Source organism: Rhynchophorus ferrugineus, unplaced genomic scaffold, assembly GCF_030347505.1.
Source record: "Rhynchophorus ferrugineus isolate W39M unplaced genomic scaffold, kcgeb_rfMv2 rfM9, whole genome shotgun sequence".
Classification (NCBI taxonomy): Eukaryota; Metazoa; Arthropoda; class Insecta; order Coleoptera; family Curculionidae; genus Rhynchophorus; species Rhynchophorus ferrugineus.
The window spans coordinates 39445022-39460595 of record NW_027472588.1 but is presented as its reverse complement, the minus strand read 5'-3'; the positions used below and the strand labels follow the sequence as shown (position 1 = coordinate 39460595).

At 35.9% G+C, this 15574-nt stretch overlaps 2 protein-coding genes across 3 annotated transcripts; both read right to left on the bottom strand.

Annotated features, from left to right (window-relative positions):
- Window positions 1-1344: 1344 nt before the first annotated feature.
- LOC143202958 (putative cytochrome P450 6a20) lies at window positions 1345-8948 on the bottom strand. Of its 2 annotated transcripts, none has more exons than XM_076414985.1 (3): window positions 7835-8948; window positions 1609-1860; window positions 1345-1553 (listed from the first exon to the last, which is right to left on the bottom strand). In XM_076414985.1, the coding sequence occupies exons 1-3, from the start codon at window positions 8910-8912 to the stop codon at window positions 1390-1392; spliced, it is 1494 nt and encodes a 497-aa protein (XP_076271100.1). In that variant the 5' UTR covers window positions 8913-8948; the 3' UTR covers window positions 1345-1389. The 2 variants fall into 2 exon arrangements, with proteins under 2 accessions (XP_076271100.1, XP_076271101.1); XM_076414986.1 differs by lacking the exon at window positions 7835-8948 and adding an exon at window positions 4294-5456.
- Window positions 8949-10822: 1874 nt separating this feature from the next.
- Window positions 10823-14456, bottom strand: LOC143202957 (cytochrome P450 6a8-like). The gene is made up of 3 exons (XM_076414984.1): window positions 13335-14456; window positions 11615-11866; window positions 10823-11043 (listed from the first exon to the last, which is right to left on the bottom strand). Exons 1-3 carry the CDS (start codon window positions 14410-14412, stop codon window positions 10880-10882), a joined length of 1494 nt encoding a protein of 497 aa, XP_076271099.1. The 5' UTR covers window positions 14413-14456; the 3' UTR covers window positions 10823-10879.
- Between the last annotated feature and the right edge of the window lie 1118 nt (window positions 14457-15574).

Below are 15574 nucleotides of genomic sequence, written 5' to 3'. Positions count from 1 at the left end.
TAGTTTGGAATAGATGCAACAGTTTTTATCTACTAAAACCCTTTCTATTTTATAACTTACTAACGACCCGCCCCGGCTTCGCACGGGTACAATGCTGATACTAAATTAAATACACTACAGAAAAAATATGAACGTTGTATATAAAAACATAGCGGCCCGCTCCGACTTTGCACGGGCATAAAATATATATGCCTATGTCACTCAATGAAAACATGATTAAAATCGATCCAGTATTTTTGGTTCATTCATTACTGCCCTTGGCCTGCACGCATTAAATTTGGAGTAAAACAATTCCTCTTCCCCTATACTTACTATGAAGATTTCCTGCTATCTTTGGAATATCTAAATTCATACAATTTTTATTACATTACACATTTTTAAACGCAAATTTTAAATTTGTAATATCTCCGAAAATATTTGTTTAATTTACATGCTGTAAGGAACCATATTGATCTATATTAATTGCACACTGTATTTAAGGTACTTAATTCGATAAGGATTAATGCCGTATTGCTTAAAATAGCTTCGTAAATAAGCCATTTTCTCACGTAAAAAGTAAACAATAAAAATGGTTAATGTGGGTTATCCCTAAAAGATAAACATATACCATCGCGGACTTTTTTGTAGACCTTTTTATGGTATACAATACTGTAGTACATTAATTTGATCTAACTCGTAGGGTTAGGCAGCGTTTTTGCTAATTGCTAAATAAGCCTAAAAAATAGGTTAATTTACGACATCACGTTAGAAACCTCTAAAATTAGCAATGTTGCCTTAGTATATTATGCATGTATTATACATATAACTCTTGAATCACTCTATCTATTGAACCGCATCAAAATCCGTTGCGTAGTTTTAAAGATTTAAGCGCACATAGGGATATAGGGACAGAAAAGGCGACTTTGTTTTATACTATGTAGTGATATATATATATATATATATATATATATATATATATATAATAAACATTATTCTTGTATAACTTAGTTCAAAATGTATACAGTCGGCTTGGTTGGCGCCCTGGTAAAGGCGACAGGACGGCCCACCTACTGTTGCGATAATTTCGGGTTCGAATCCTGCTGGCGTATGATCGCAAATTCATGTGTGTGATTGTTTAACATTTGTGATTGTCCTAGGCAAGAGTGCCAAATCCGACAGGGAAAATGATCCCAGTCACGTCAGTAACCATACTGTGTAAGGCCGGACGTCTTCTGGGATGATTTCTAAGTCGGTCGCTCGCCAGTCGGTAGGCTTAATACTGAGGACCGTAGTTAGGAGCCCACGTTAAACCGTAGGACCAGCCTAGATAATTCCTCGTCGGTAAAAAAATGAATTAAAACGATAGAGGTCATAGAATATTTATTGTAACTATAATATTTGTTAAATGAATTATACCCTTGAAGCATTCAACCAAACATCGCCTTCAACTGCCAGGACGAAATTAACCTTTTCCATTTCAATGGGCGTGCGTGTCTTTTCGTTAAGAGTAAACTTGAACTTCTTCAGTAAACTGATCAGTCCAACCTTGACCTGCATCGTTCCAAAACGAAGACCTAAAATAAATGTTATTCGGCTCGTTGTTTACACCAAATAAAAGATGGGATTTACCTATACACATTCGAGGGCCTTCTCCGAAAGGAAGGAAGGTCATCTCGGGTCTTTTCGCTTTATTATCGGCAGTGAATCGTTCGGGATCAAACGTCTCCGGATCGGGATAATATTCGGGATCCATCTGGATGCCCCACACGGGTATTTGGACTTTGGTACCTTTTTCGATAACCACGTCGGTCCCAGGAACTCTATAGGTTTTGCTACATACGCGCGGAAGGTTTCCTCCTGGTGGATATTTCCGTAGCGTTTCTGAAACCACATATCCTTCATCAGGTCATTCGCTTATTAAAATTATAGATAATAGATAACAAAAACAACATTCAGGAAGTATTCTAGTCTAGAAATTAAAAAAAAAGACTTCTTTATATTTTCAAAGTTCAATCTTTATTGAATTACTACATTGTCGAAATAACAGGTGGGGAAAAAATCCCGCTACCATATTGATTGCGCGCCATCTTGGTTATGTGACGTTTAACTCAGTTTCGCTTTAACCATTGTGTTGTGTAGACGTTCAAGCAGAAATAATGACAATATTTATTAAAACAATCGTTCAATTATTGCCACTAAGCAGAAATTGCGTCGAAAATATCCTCAGAAAACCACAATTCATCGTTTACGTGCGAATTTTCGACAGTACGATACGACAGCAGACAACGGACGTCTCGTCATGCTGGAAATGTGGCTCTGGTGCCCGATAATATTGCAGAGTGTCCAGAAACATTAATTCCGAGACGTGGTTCCCAGTTACACATTTCTGCACACAGGTAAAGGCGAATTTTGAACACGATTGTTTGAAAATGTTCCCGTACAAAATTCAATCAGTCCAAAAATTGTCACCGAGAGATCCTAATCAACGAGTTGAGTACAGTAATGCAATCCTAAGGCTGTCTGGTGAAGTTGAAGATTTTTCGACTAAATTGATAATGAGCGATGAAGCCCATTTTCGTCTCAGTGGCCACGTCAATAAAGAGAACAGTCGGTTTTGGGGAACACAGAATCCTCAATTAATTCATGAAACATCATTGCATCCACTAAAAACAACTGTATGGTGTGGTATTCATGCTGGAAACATCATTGATCCCTATTTTTTTGAAAATGCGGTGTTGCTGTTACTGTTATTGCTGAACGATACCAAGACATGATTCGAAATTTTCTTGTGCTTGAAATGGAAGAACGAAGACTAGAGGACATGTGATTTCAACAAGATGGGGCCACAACACACACAGCTCGTTCAACAATTCAATTATTGAATGACGTTTTTCCACGAAGACTAATTTCGTGAAGTGGCGATTTAGTATGGTCAGCCAGACTTTTCCTTATGGGTTTTTTTAAAATCAAAAGTTTATGTGAATAAGTCCCGAACTATTCAACATCTTAAAGACAATATTGGTCACGAAATTGAAGAAATTTAGCCTCAGACGTTGCAGGATATCATGATGATGATACCATTTAGCTGATACAACTTTTCAACCAACACGAAAAAAAATGTAAAGACCAAATTAAACAAACTTACTTATCTTTTCTTTGAGCAAAGTTATAGGCAATCGAAATGGTAGCGGGACTTTTACCCCACGTTGTACAGTGAATTACAAAACTGTTATTAATTGATTCTTGAGTATTGACTATTTGACTTAAAATAAAAGTAACAGTTGTATCTTAGACTTTTATATCTATATATAAATATATATATATATATATATATATATATATATATATATTTGTATATATATATATATGATATTGTAACTGTAATTATTCTTACAGTATATATTCTTCCAAATTATAATATAAATATCTAAGATAAAACTGTTACTTTTATTTTAATGAAATATAATGAACATAATGTTTTTTATAATAAAAATGAATATAAAATGTATATGAATGAATATATATACCCAAACTATATTATGAAACACTATAGTTCTTCGATCATTCTGTAGATTATAACTTGAACATAGATTTGGTGTGAATTATCCTGAATGAATCAAGTAGAGGTAAGGCGGCGATAATAATACGTGATCATGGAATGATTGTCAGTATGCCAAAGAAACGCAAGCATAATAACCGTCATTAAGCTATAAAAATGCAGATACTACAAAAAAGGTATTTTGAAAAATAAATATTAGTATTCTATAATCATAATTAAAAATTTAAGTAATTTATCTCTGTGACGTCCTGGGCATCCTTTCAAAATGTTTCATTAAGAGGACATTTCCAAGTTTTAATTATTTTTTAACCGACTTCAGAAATGGAGGAAGTTCTATATTCGGCTGTATATTTTTTTATGTATGTTCGCCGATTTCCCCGTCAATTAAGGACCGATTTTCAAAATTCTTTCTTTATTTGAAAGAGTGCACTTCCGAGGTGATCCAATTGGAACCAAGTGAGGATCTGAGGGGGTAAAGGGAGGGAAATCGAGGGAAACGCTCAAAATTTATAGGCACGTACGAAGTTTTCACATATTTTTTATCTGAAATAATCAGATAGTTGTGTATAATGTTATTGCTGTGTTGATATGGCGGAAAATCAGAAGTCGTTCATTGTTCATTTTAAACTTAGTGGATTATGAAATGTCTATCATAACATTAACTTTGGCCACAGAATTGTAACCACAAAGTGATAAGTTGCCCCGTTGATGATTTTCATTAAGTTTGTATTTCATTAAGTTTTTCGGTTACTTACCACTGACCACCATATCTAAATATGTCATCTCCATCATGGCGTCATAGCTAAGCAATCCGTCGTATCGTTCTAACACATCGAGGATTTCATTTCGCAACTTTTCCTGAATATCCTGACTAAATGCCAGTTCCAATAGAGCAAAGGTGATTGTTGTCGAAGATGTCTCGAATCCAGCCAAGAAGAAAACAAAGCATTGTGCAATTATCTCGTCAACGGTTATTCTTTGGGATTCAGGCGGTTGCTTCCCGTCATCACTTCCATTTTTCAACTGCAATAACAAATCCATGAAGTCTTTACGCCTAACCTCGTACTTCTCCCGATATTCAATGGTATCCAACACTGTTTCGGAGAAGAATTTGTCCAAATCTTTGGGAGCAAACTTAAAACCCAACGGTCCCAAAATCCACGACGGCAAGGTGTTGAAAAGGAGCATATAAATCACGTTGGGCTTGAACATTTTTCTCCCTTGCCGTCGGAAATCATTTCGGTCATCGCCCAAGGCATCATTCTCAATACCAAACGCGCAACTGGCTATGATATCAGTGGTGAACCGAGATGCTGTTTCCTTTATATCAACCGGCTTTCCGCGAGCCATGGAACCTTCGACGATTCTTTCCAAACCCTCCGTCTTCGCCACTAAAGTATCGAACATCATCTTCATCCTTCCGGACGTAAACGTCGGCGTGAGTTTCGCTCGAAGCACTCTCCACGGTTCGCCTTCCATAGCGAATAGGTTCATCGACAAGCGATCCTTGGGATGCGAGAACCAACCATGGCCGTGGAAATGTTGAAAATCCTTTATTAAGATGTGTTTGATGATGTTCAAGTCGGTGGGGACATAAAGCGGATCCCAGAAGAAATATATTCCGAAATGTTTTTCTTTCAACGCTCTGGCTTTTTCGTAAGTGTCGCGAAACAACAGGAAAATGGAACCTAGACCGAATAATTCTTTCCTGGCATTGCCGAAGAAATATTCGGGTTTAAATTGATATAAACCCCGTCGTTTCCAATACGTTTGTCTATATCTCACGTAATATAATAAAGCAATTACCGCAAACACTATATATATCATCATTGTTACTTAGCGAAACACGCACTGAGAGGCATTCGTATGTAAAGTGACTTTAAGAGTACTTGGAAAACTACTGCGTATAGTTTGAGTAGATAAAAGTAATATTATCGAATGTAACTACGATAGTGAACATTTGCTAATTTCCTTCTGATACTATTGGCTAGGAACTTACACCCGTCATGTACCCGACATTAATTAAAACATGACCTTTCCAATGATTAAATAAGTAATATATCATATTTCGAACAGACGTACTAATACTATTTAAGGTTGTATGGATTTTTTCTTAAATTACATTAAGGGGTTATACCACATTAGATTTTTCCATTTCTTTATTAGCTTAAAACATTTCGACATTACACTCGAACTATTATACTCCTATATATAATTTTGTAGACTATATATTAGTATATATATTGACGCTAAAAACCAGTGGATGAAAGAGATCTCTTTGGCGAACATCGAAGAATCATTTCGCAAAGAGCTAATGAAACCACAATAAGACGCCTGAAGAAGTTTAATAACTTTCAGGGCAATATGTTTAGGTTCCAACGCTGCCCAAAATCAGAGTCAGTGCGTACGTCGAAATCAGAGCGAAAATCAATGAAAACGACAATTGCGCACTTTCCTAATTTATTAAGTTCTTCTTTGAACTGACGAAAGTGCAAAAATCTTATCTATACAACCTCGATTGTCTTGTCTTGTCTCTATAAAATATATCAGATGTCTTTATAAAAATAAAAAAGATTCTGGAATATCAATTGCTGGAGGATTTGCTAAACTCTTTGGTTGGTCATGATTGTAACACTATATGAAGCCTCCATGGTTCGATACGAAACGCGCAACTGGCTATGATATCAGTCGTAAACCGAATTTCCACGAGCCATGAAACCTTCGACTATTATTTCCAAATCCTCCGTCTTCGCCACTAAAGTATCGAACATCATCTTCATCCTTCTGGTCGTAAACGACGTAGTGAATTTCGCTCCAAGCACTCTCCAAGGTTTCCCTTCCATCGCGAATAGATTCATCGAACTATTACAGGCCTGTAAATTAGCCTATATATTATTTTTAAAGAATTGTTTTTATTTGAAGCTAGCTTAGATAGATCACGACTTATATATCGGAACAATGAATAATCAGAAGGTACAAGGTCTGGAAAATACGGCGGGTGGTGTAGCACTTCCTCTTTTAATGTTTCCAAGTATATATTCACAAGTTTTGCAACACTTGATTGGGTCTTATCATGGTGAAGAATAGCTATGTACTCTGGCTGCTTTTCGCCCAATTTTCGAAATAACGCTAGAATTGTATTCGATAGTGATTCCTATTGATGGTTTAATCGGTTAATGTGTTGTCAGTATCAACCACTCAGATCACCACTCTAAATGGACGAAACCAATATTTACATGTTGAAATGAATAAAGCATGGTCTCCAAAATCTTCGCACAGCGTTCTGTAACTTTCAACCGCCTTTTTCTTCAAGTACTTGATACAAATTCGAACATTTTCAACGAACTGAAAAATGTTTTATTAACTATTCGACGAAATGGGACATATTAAAAGGCCTACCAATGAAGCTTCCATATAAACTTTTTTAACAAATCTTATAAAATTAATTTATAAGCCTATCTCGCTAAAACCTATCTTGGCAGTTACATATAATGACAAGAAATAAGAGGCCAAAATCATATGATTTAGTAGCTCATCCGGTGAGTAAATTTACTTCATTAATATATTCACCACTAAGCGTTGATTTTATATTATCTCAATTTTACTCTTTTTCATTTTACATATTTTTTACGTTGTTCGTTTAAATAAAATTTAAATAAACAAGTCTTCGTGTCTTAATTTACGCAAAGAAGAGAGAAAATAAATTGTATTTTATGTACAACATTGTTTTCTCTATCTAACAACTCAAGAACTTTAAAATTTGACAAATAACGGCGGTTTTCAGTTTGTACTCGTATATTAACGATATATAGCCTGTTATTTTGTACATACGTCATTTAAATTTGTGACATCAAAACGTCGCAATGTTGCCGCATCAACTCTGAGTTTTAGTTCAGTTTGGCTTCGATATACAACAATATTCTAATCTAAATAAAATAATTGAACAAAAATGTTATCAAATCTAATTTATTTTAACGTTATAGTGCATCTAAAAACTACACCTGATTATATAGCTACAACAGTTTATAGGTTAGGGTTATAACCTTTTATCACTATTGTTTTCAAGAATTTTGCACACGTCTGACAACCGGGCGACTTTGACAGGCTCATTTGTTTACGTTTTCGAACTAATCAGACGGCATTGTGTCTCTTTTTAACTAGATTAAAATGAGAAGGAAAATATTGTCTGATTCTAAAATGAATTTACAAATTGTAGCAGGCAATATATTAAACATCTTGATGGCGTACAAAAAAACTTTTAATAGACTTTTAATATTAGTTTTTAGGGACACTTACCATTTACTACCATATCCAAATATTTCATTCCCATCATGGCCTCGTAGGTTATAACGCCATCGTTCTGTTCAAGCCCTTCGACAATCTCTTTTCGCAACCTGGCCTGAATATCCCGGTTACCTGCCAACTCCAACAGAGCGAAAGTGATCGTTGTGGATGAGGTCTCAAACCCAGCGACGAAGAAACCGAAACACTGTGCGATGATCTCGTCGTCCGTCAAAGTCTTTGACGATTTCGCCGAACTTTCAGTGCCGGCGTTACCGTTCTTAAGCTGTAAGAGTAAATGCATGAAATCCTTGCGGGAGACGTTGTTTTTTTCTCTATACTGTATAGTATCCAATACAGTTTGCGAGAAGAAACGGTCCAAATCGGTGGGAGCGAACTTGAAACCCATAGGTCCCAGAATCCACGACGGTACCGTATTGAACAGAAGCATGTAAAGAATACTGCGTCGAAACATCGTCTTTCCGTATCTTCGAAACTCGTTCTCATCGTTGGTCAGGGCGTCGGTCTCGATACCAAACGCGGAGCTGGTTATGACGTCCGTGGCGAACCTAGCCGCACAGTCTTTGATATCGACGGGTTGCTGACGGGCGACGTGCTCGTCGATACATCTTTCCAGACCCTCGGTCTTCGCCATCAAAGTATCGAACATCATCTTCATTTTACCGGACGTAAATGTTGGAGTCAGTTTGGTCCGAAGCAATCGCCAAGGATCGCCTTCCAAAGAGAACAGGTTCCTCGACAAACGGTCGTTGGGATGCGAGAACCAACCGTGACCATGAAAATGTCGAAAATCTTTGATCATAATGTGTTTGATGATGCCCGGATCGGTGGGGACATAGACCGGTTCCCAAAAGAAGTATATTCCGTAATGCTTCTCTTTCAGGACTTTGGCTTTTTCGTAACCATCACGGAACAAGAGAAACAGGGACCTTCGGCCGAGCAGTTCCTGTCTCGAATTGCCGAAAAAATACTCCGGTTTGAACTGATACAAGCCCCTTCGATTCCAATAAGATTGTTTATACTTCACGTAAAGTAAGAACGTAATCAGTACCAACACTATGGAGAACAACATTGCTACCGACGATACAAGCACTCAGTCACAACTATAACCGATACTTCATATGTCTGCAGAAGTAATCGGAAAAACGCATTTTATATCAAAAAAATATCTTTAAGTCGCATAACTGTTAAGTATGGCGCCTTAAGTTACGCGTTATTTCTCTAAAAAAAAAGCATAAAGTAGATTAAATTGTCGTAGTTTGCTTAAGTAAATATCGTATTTAGGAACGATTAGATATAAAATTTTCCTTAGTTATGAGGACTATAAGTTATTCTTGAGAATTAAAATTATTTCTATCAATGAAGATTTCTATTATTCTAGTACTTCTGTCAATATTTGCAACGTCCCATTCTTATTGTTACGTCTAAATATCTCTAATCAGTATATTTGGTAAATAGGTAATATATAACGTTTTAACAAAGGTAATGGGAATGTAATATGTGCACTTTTGACAAAACCACATTTTTTTACAAATGTTTGGACAGTTACAAATATCCTTACCATAAATAATAGGTCAACTGAAAAGTCCCAGGCCTACCATAGTAAAACAAAAAATTTTTTGCAAATTAGTTTCTTTTATTCAACATAATTCCGACCAAGGGTGATACACTGATTAAGCGACCCTCCAACTGTTCGATACCATATTTGTAGTACGATTTGTCCTTTGTTTCAAAATAGGCCTCAGTTTCGTCGATCACCTCTTCATTCGACGAAAATTTCTTTCCAGCGAGCATTCTTTTGAGATCTGAGAATAGGAAATAGTCGCTGGGAGCCAGATCTGGAAAATACGGTGGACGAGAAAGCAATTCGAAGTCCAATTCATGGATTTTTTACACGGTTCCTTTTTTTTGGTGAAGCAACACATTCTTTTCTTGAAATAAGACCATTTTCGGCGATTTCCTCCTTCAAACGTCCTCCAATATCTATGTGTAATAGTTGCTATTAATGATCCTTCATTTTCAAGGTAGGCAATGAAAATTATTCCATGCGCATCTCAAAATACACACGCCATAAACTTGCCAGCCGACTGTTGCATTTTTCCACGATTTGGAACGGGTTCATCGTATGCAGTCCATTCGGATGACTCGATTAGACTTCGGAGTGAAATGATGGAACCATGTTTCATCCATTGTCACATATCGACGGAAAATCTCAGGTTTATTAAGCTTGATCACTGCTTCAAACACTGCTCCGAATCATCAACTCGTCGTTGTTTTTGGTCAAAAGTGAGCTCGCGCGGCACCCTCTTTGCACAGAGCATATTCATTCCCAAATATTCGTGAATGATATTATATACGCGTTCAGTTGATATCATTAGAGCGTCTGCTATTTCATTCGGTTTGAATTTACGGTCATACAAAATCATTTTGTGTATTTTTTTTTCGTCGGTAACAATCTCTTTTGGGCGTCTTCCTGCGTTCACCGTCTTCGGTGCTCATTTCACCACATCTAAACTTAACATACCAATCCTTGATGGTTGAAGTCCGGAAACTCGGCATCAAGCCACGAAATATTTTATCAACACGCGAAATTCCTTTTTATCAATTTTTTTTCACAATAACAAAAGTTGCTTCACTCAAAATGTTATAATTCACAAACTAATGATCCGACAGCTGTCAAATTTATACGCGCATCTTTTGAGGGTTATATAATTGACAATAAGCTGCAAGTGTTGATGCCGAAGTCAAAGAAGGATTTCGACTTGAACTAATCCAAATTCTAATACAGTTTTCAGCTTTTTCGTCTTTCTTCTTGTTTTTTAATATATAAAACGAAGTCCGATTTGTTCGAGCACTTATAAATCGAGAACTGATGGACCGATTTTCATGATTTTTAATTTCCTGGATTTGCCTCCGTCCCGAATAACAGAATAACTATTTAAAGTATTGGGAAATTGATGAAAAAATAAAATAAAAGAAAAATCATTTTCCAAAAAATTTATTACATACAATTTTATCCCAAAAATAGTTTATATATATTTATACTCTAGAGGCATTCAACCAGACATCTCCGTCTACTCCCAAGGCAAAACTGACCTTCTCTATTTTAATTGGGTTACTTGTCTTCTCATTCAAGGTAAACTTGAAATTTTTGATCAAACTAATCAGTCCAACTCTAACTTGCATCATTCCAAAACGGAGACCTGAAGATGATCGTTATATTTAATCAGATTTAATATGCTAGAGTATCGATAAGTTCGCGGAAATTAAAGGAAAATATCCAGTCTCATTTACAGTGAACATATTTATTTAGTATACAAGTTGCTATGTTTATAAAATGGTTAAACCAAATCTAATAAAATCATGAATTTTTTTTTTGTAGATGTCTGTTGATAAATGACAATCTACCATTGATAGGTAGATGGTGTCCCGAGAACTTATTGAACAACATAATTTATAAAAAATAAAGTTGGGAACTGTCGATGGAAAATAGTAAAAGCAGTCGATAGTCACATGACAGTCGAACTAGTCGATCAAATGACTACTTCAACTTTCACTGCTTTTCTGTTGAGCAATAATAGACGAAGATGTACTAATTCCCTCCTGTACTAATTTTTGAGAGAAGAAACGACGGAGATAATTGTTTTATTCTCTGTGGTATACAGATCAATTCATTTTAAATAATTTTAACAGTCCATAGTAAAAAGTTGTCAATTACTAAACAGTCGATAGTTCCCAACACTAATAATAATGTTAATATAAAATCAAAATTACCTATACACATTCGAGGACCTTCTCCGAAAGGAAGGTAAGACATGTCGGGCCTCTTGGCTTTATTCTCTGCGGTGAAACGTTCAGGGTCGAATATCTCCGGATTCGGGTAGTATTCGGGGTCCATGTGGATGCCCCATACTGGTATTTGAACCTTAGTACCCTTTTCTATAACTACTTCAGTCTCGGGAACCTTGTACGTTTTACTACAAACGCGTGGTAGATTAGGTACTGGTGGATGTTTTCTTAGAGTTTCTGAAATCATGATTTTTTTTTAATAATTTAAATTCTTCTTATTTTAAATTAATTATTTAATTTAAATTCTTAATATTCTTCTTTAAATCTATTCTAATAAGATATAAGATATGTCAATCTCAGAATTTCATTTAATTGAAAAAAAAACATTTACAGGTGTAGTTTCTATAATATTATCAAGACGAAACGACGAGATAATTTAGTGTAAACAATATTAATAATTATTTTCTACAATATAAATAAATTATGAGTCACCAGATAAGAGATCTAAAAAACATGTTTACCTCTATTATAGTTTTCAATATATTTGTTTATTAACTCAAACACATTATAATATGTAAACACTTAGAAATAGTTAATAAAACGTACAACGTGGGGCAAAAGTCCCGCTACCATTTTGATTGCCTATAACTTTGCTCAAAGAAAAGATAAGTAGGTTTAGTTTTCATAGAAAGTTTATATGGTCTTTACATTTTTTTTTCGTTATGATTAAAAAATTATATCGGCTAAATGGTGACCGCGATTCGCTATGCAACTTTTGGCTATTTTTAAGGCATTTTCCATGAAATCTTACAACATCTGAGGCTGAATTTTTTCAATTTCGTGACCAATACTGGCCATGTCAAATCGCCACTTCGCGAAATTAGTATTCGTGAAAAACGTCATTCAATAATCTTGCTGAAATCACATGTCCTCTCATCCTTGCTCTTCCATTTCAGGCATAATAAAATTTCGAATCAAGTCTTGTTACCGGTCACCAGTAACAGTAACTGCAATACATAGATCATTTTCAAATGAATAGGAACCAACGATGCATGAACGCCACACCAAAACAGTTGATTTTAGTGGATGTAATGATGTTTCATGGATTAATTGAGGATTATGTGTTCCCCAAAACCGACTGTTCTGTTTATTGACGTGGCCACTGAGAAGAAACTGGGCTTCATCGCTCATTATCAGTTTAGACGAAAAATCTTCAATTTCACCAAACAGCCTTAGGATTGCATTACGTTGATCAGGATCTCTCGGTAGTAGTTTTTGGACTAGTTGAATTTTGTACGGGAACAAAATTCGTCTTGAACTGCGTGCATAAATGTGTAACTGGAAACCAGGTCTATGAATTAACTTTTTTGGAGACTCTGCAACACTATCGTGCACCAGAGTCACATTTTCAGCGTTACGAGATGTCCGTTGTCTTCCAGAACGAGGCCTGTGTATTGTCGAAAATTCGTATGTAAACGATAAATTGTGATTTAGTGAGGCACTGGATGATTAGGATATTTTTGACGCAGTTTCCGCTGAGTGGCAATAATAAAACAATTAATTTCAATAAATATTATAACTAAACGGCACATTACCAAGATGGTAGCGATCAAAATTAATATATCTAAAAGTTATTCAGCAAGACGAATTAATTTTTAACATTGCTGGTACATCATTAAATTAACAGTTCATCAACAAAACTTACCACTTATAACCATATCCAAATACTTCATATCCATGGTGGCTTCGTAAGTAATAAGACCATCATTCTGATTCAACACTTCAACAATCTCTTCTCTCAATTTATCCTGGACATTCTGATTGCAAGCCAACTCTAACAGAGCAAAGGTGATTGTGGTTGATGACGTCTCGTACCCGGCTATGAAGAACCCAAAACACTGAGCCAGAATTTCGTCTTCAGTCAATTTTCTCGACACTTTCTGAGAGATATCGCCGTTATTCTCACCACTCTTGAGTTGCAAGAGTAAATTCATGAAATCCTTACGGTGAATTTTGTTTTTATTTCTATACTGAATCGTGTCCAACATGGTGTCTGTGAGAAATTTGTCCAGTTCCGGTGGAGCGAATTTGAAACCAATTGGTCCTAAGATCCACGATGGGACGGTATTGAAGACCAGCATGTAGAAAGTGCTGGGTCTAAACATTTTCCTGCCGTATTTTCGGAAATAGTTTTCATTGTCGCTCAAGGCGTCATTCTCGATGCCGAAAGCGCAGTTGACAATGATATCAGTCGTGAATCTAGCTGCGGTTTCTCGAATATCAACCGGCTGTCGACGAGAGATATGATGGTCTATCAATTTCTCTAAACCGTCGGTCTTTGCTACCAAAATATCAAACATCATCTTCATTTTACCGGACGTAAATGTTGGCGTCAGTTTGGTCCGGATCAATCTCCAAGGATCGCCTTCCAGGGCGAATAAATGCCTAGACATACGGTCCTTGGGATGCGAGTACCAACCATGACCCCAGAAATGCTGGAAATCCTTTATCATTATATTCTTGACAATGCCGAGGTCGGTAGGCACATAGACCGGTTCCCAGAAATAATATATACCGAAATGCTTCTCCTTCATGGCTTTAGCTCTTTCGTACGTTTCACGAAACAGCAGAAATATGGACCTCTGTCCTAACAACTCTTTCCTGGCATTGCCGAAGAAATATTCGGGTTTGAATTGATATAAACCGCGTCGTTTCCAATACAATTGTTTATGTTTTATATAAAGTAAAAGGGCAACCAATGACACCACTATGTACAGCAACATTGTTAACCGAACTATTACAGGTGACGACTTAAAAGTCAAATAAATAAGAAATAGAGAACGATCTGTAAATATATAGTATCTCTGACTATATCTTAAAATAGTGTCGTCATGTTATTGTTTACTATTAATTGGCACATGGCGGCTGTAATGAGATTGCAGAAAACATGTTTATTTGAAAAATTTTCCGTATTCTTTCTAGGTAAACATTTTTTACACGTTCCTTTAAATAAGTGGATAAAAAAATCTCAACTAACATATTTGTTATGTAATATCCGTCACATAAAATGATTCATAACAATTAGTTATTGAATAAAAAACAAGCTATAGGATTAACTGGATAAAAACTGTTATTATACTATATTATAATTTAAAGTAAATCACACAAGTATAGGAATTTCGCATGTTGATAAAATACTGCTCTTTGAAGGGAAAAAATACAGTTGAAGCAAAATCTTTGCTTGATGCCGAGTTCCGAACACTGCCCCAGGAAAATCAATCATCAAGGATTGGTATGCTAAGTTTAGACGTGGTGATATGAGCACCGAAGACGATGAACGTAGTGGACGCCCAAAAGAAGCTGTTACCGACGAAAACATTTAAAATATCCACAAAATGATTTTGAATGACCGTAAATTAAGATTGAATGAAATTGCAGACACTCTAAAGATATCAACTGAACGTGTACATCAAATCATTCATCAATATTTGGGTATGAGAAAGCTTTGTGGAAAGTGGATCACTTTTGACCAAAAACAACGACGAGTTGATGATTCGGAGCAGTGTTTGAAGATGATCAGGCGTTATAAACCTGAGTTTTTGCGTCGATATATGACAATGGATGAAACATGGCTCCATTATTTCACTCTGAAGTCTAATCGATAGTCATCCGAGTGGATTGCATACGATGAACCCGCGCCAAAGCATAAAGTTATTACATAGCGTTATTGGACCGTTTGAAGGACCGTATGCCGGGGACTTTTTAATTGACCTGTTACTATTATACAAGCCAGTATTTCAAGAAATATTCAAAAAATACAAGCATATTCCAAGAAAACTAACATAAATGCAATACAAGTTTTCTAGATATAATGATAATGATATATAGTTATAGAAGTGTTAGATAAAGAAGTTAGAATGTTACGTTTTCGTCTGCCACGTGCCA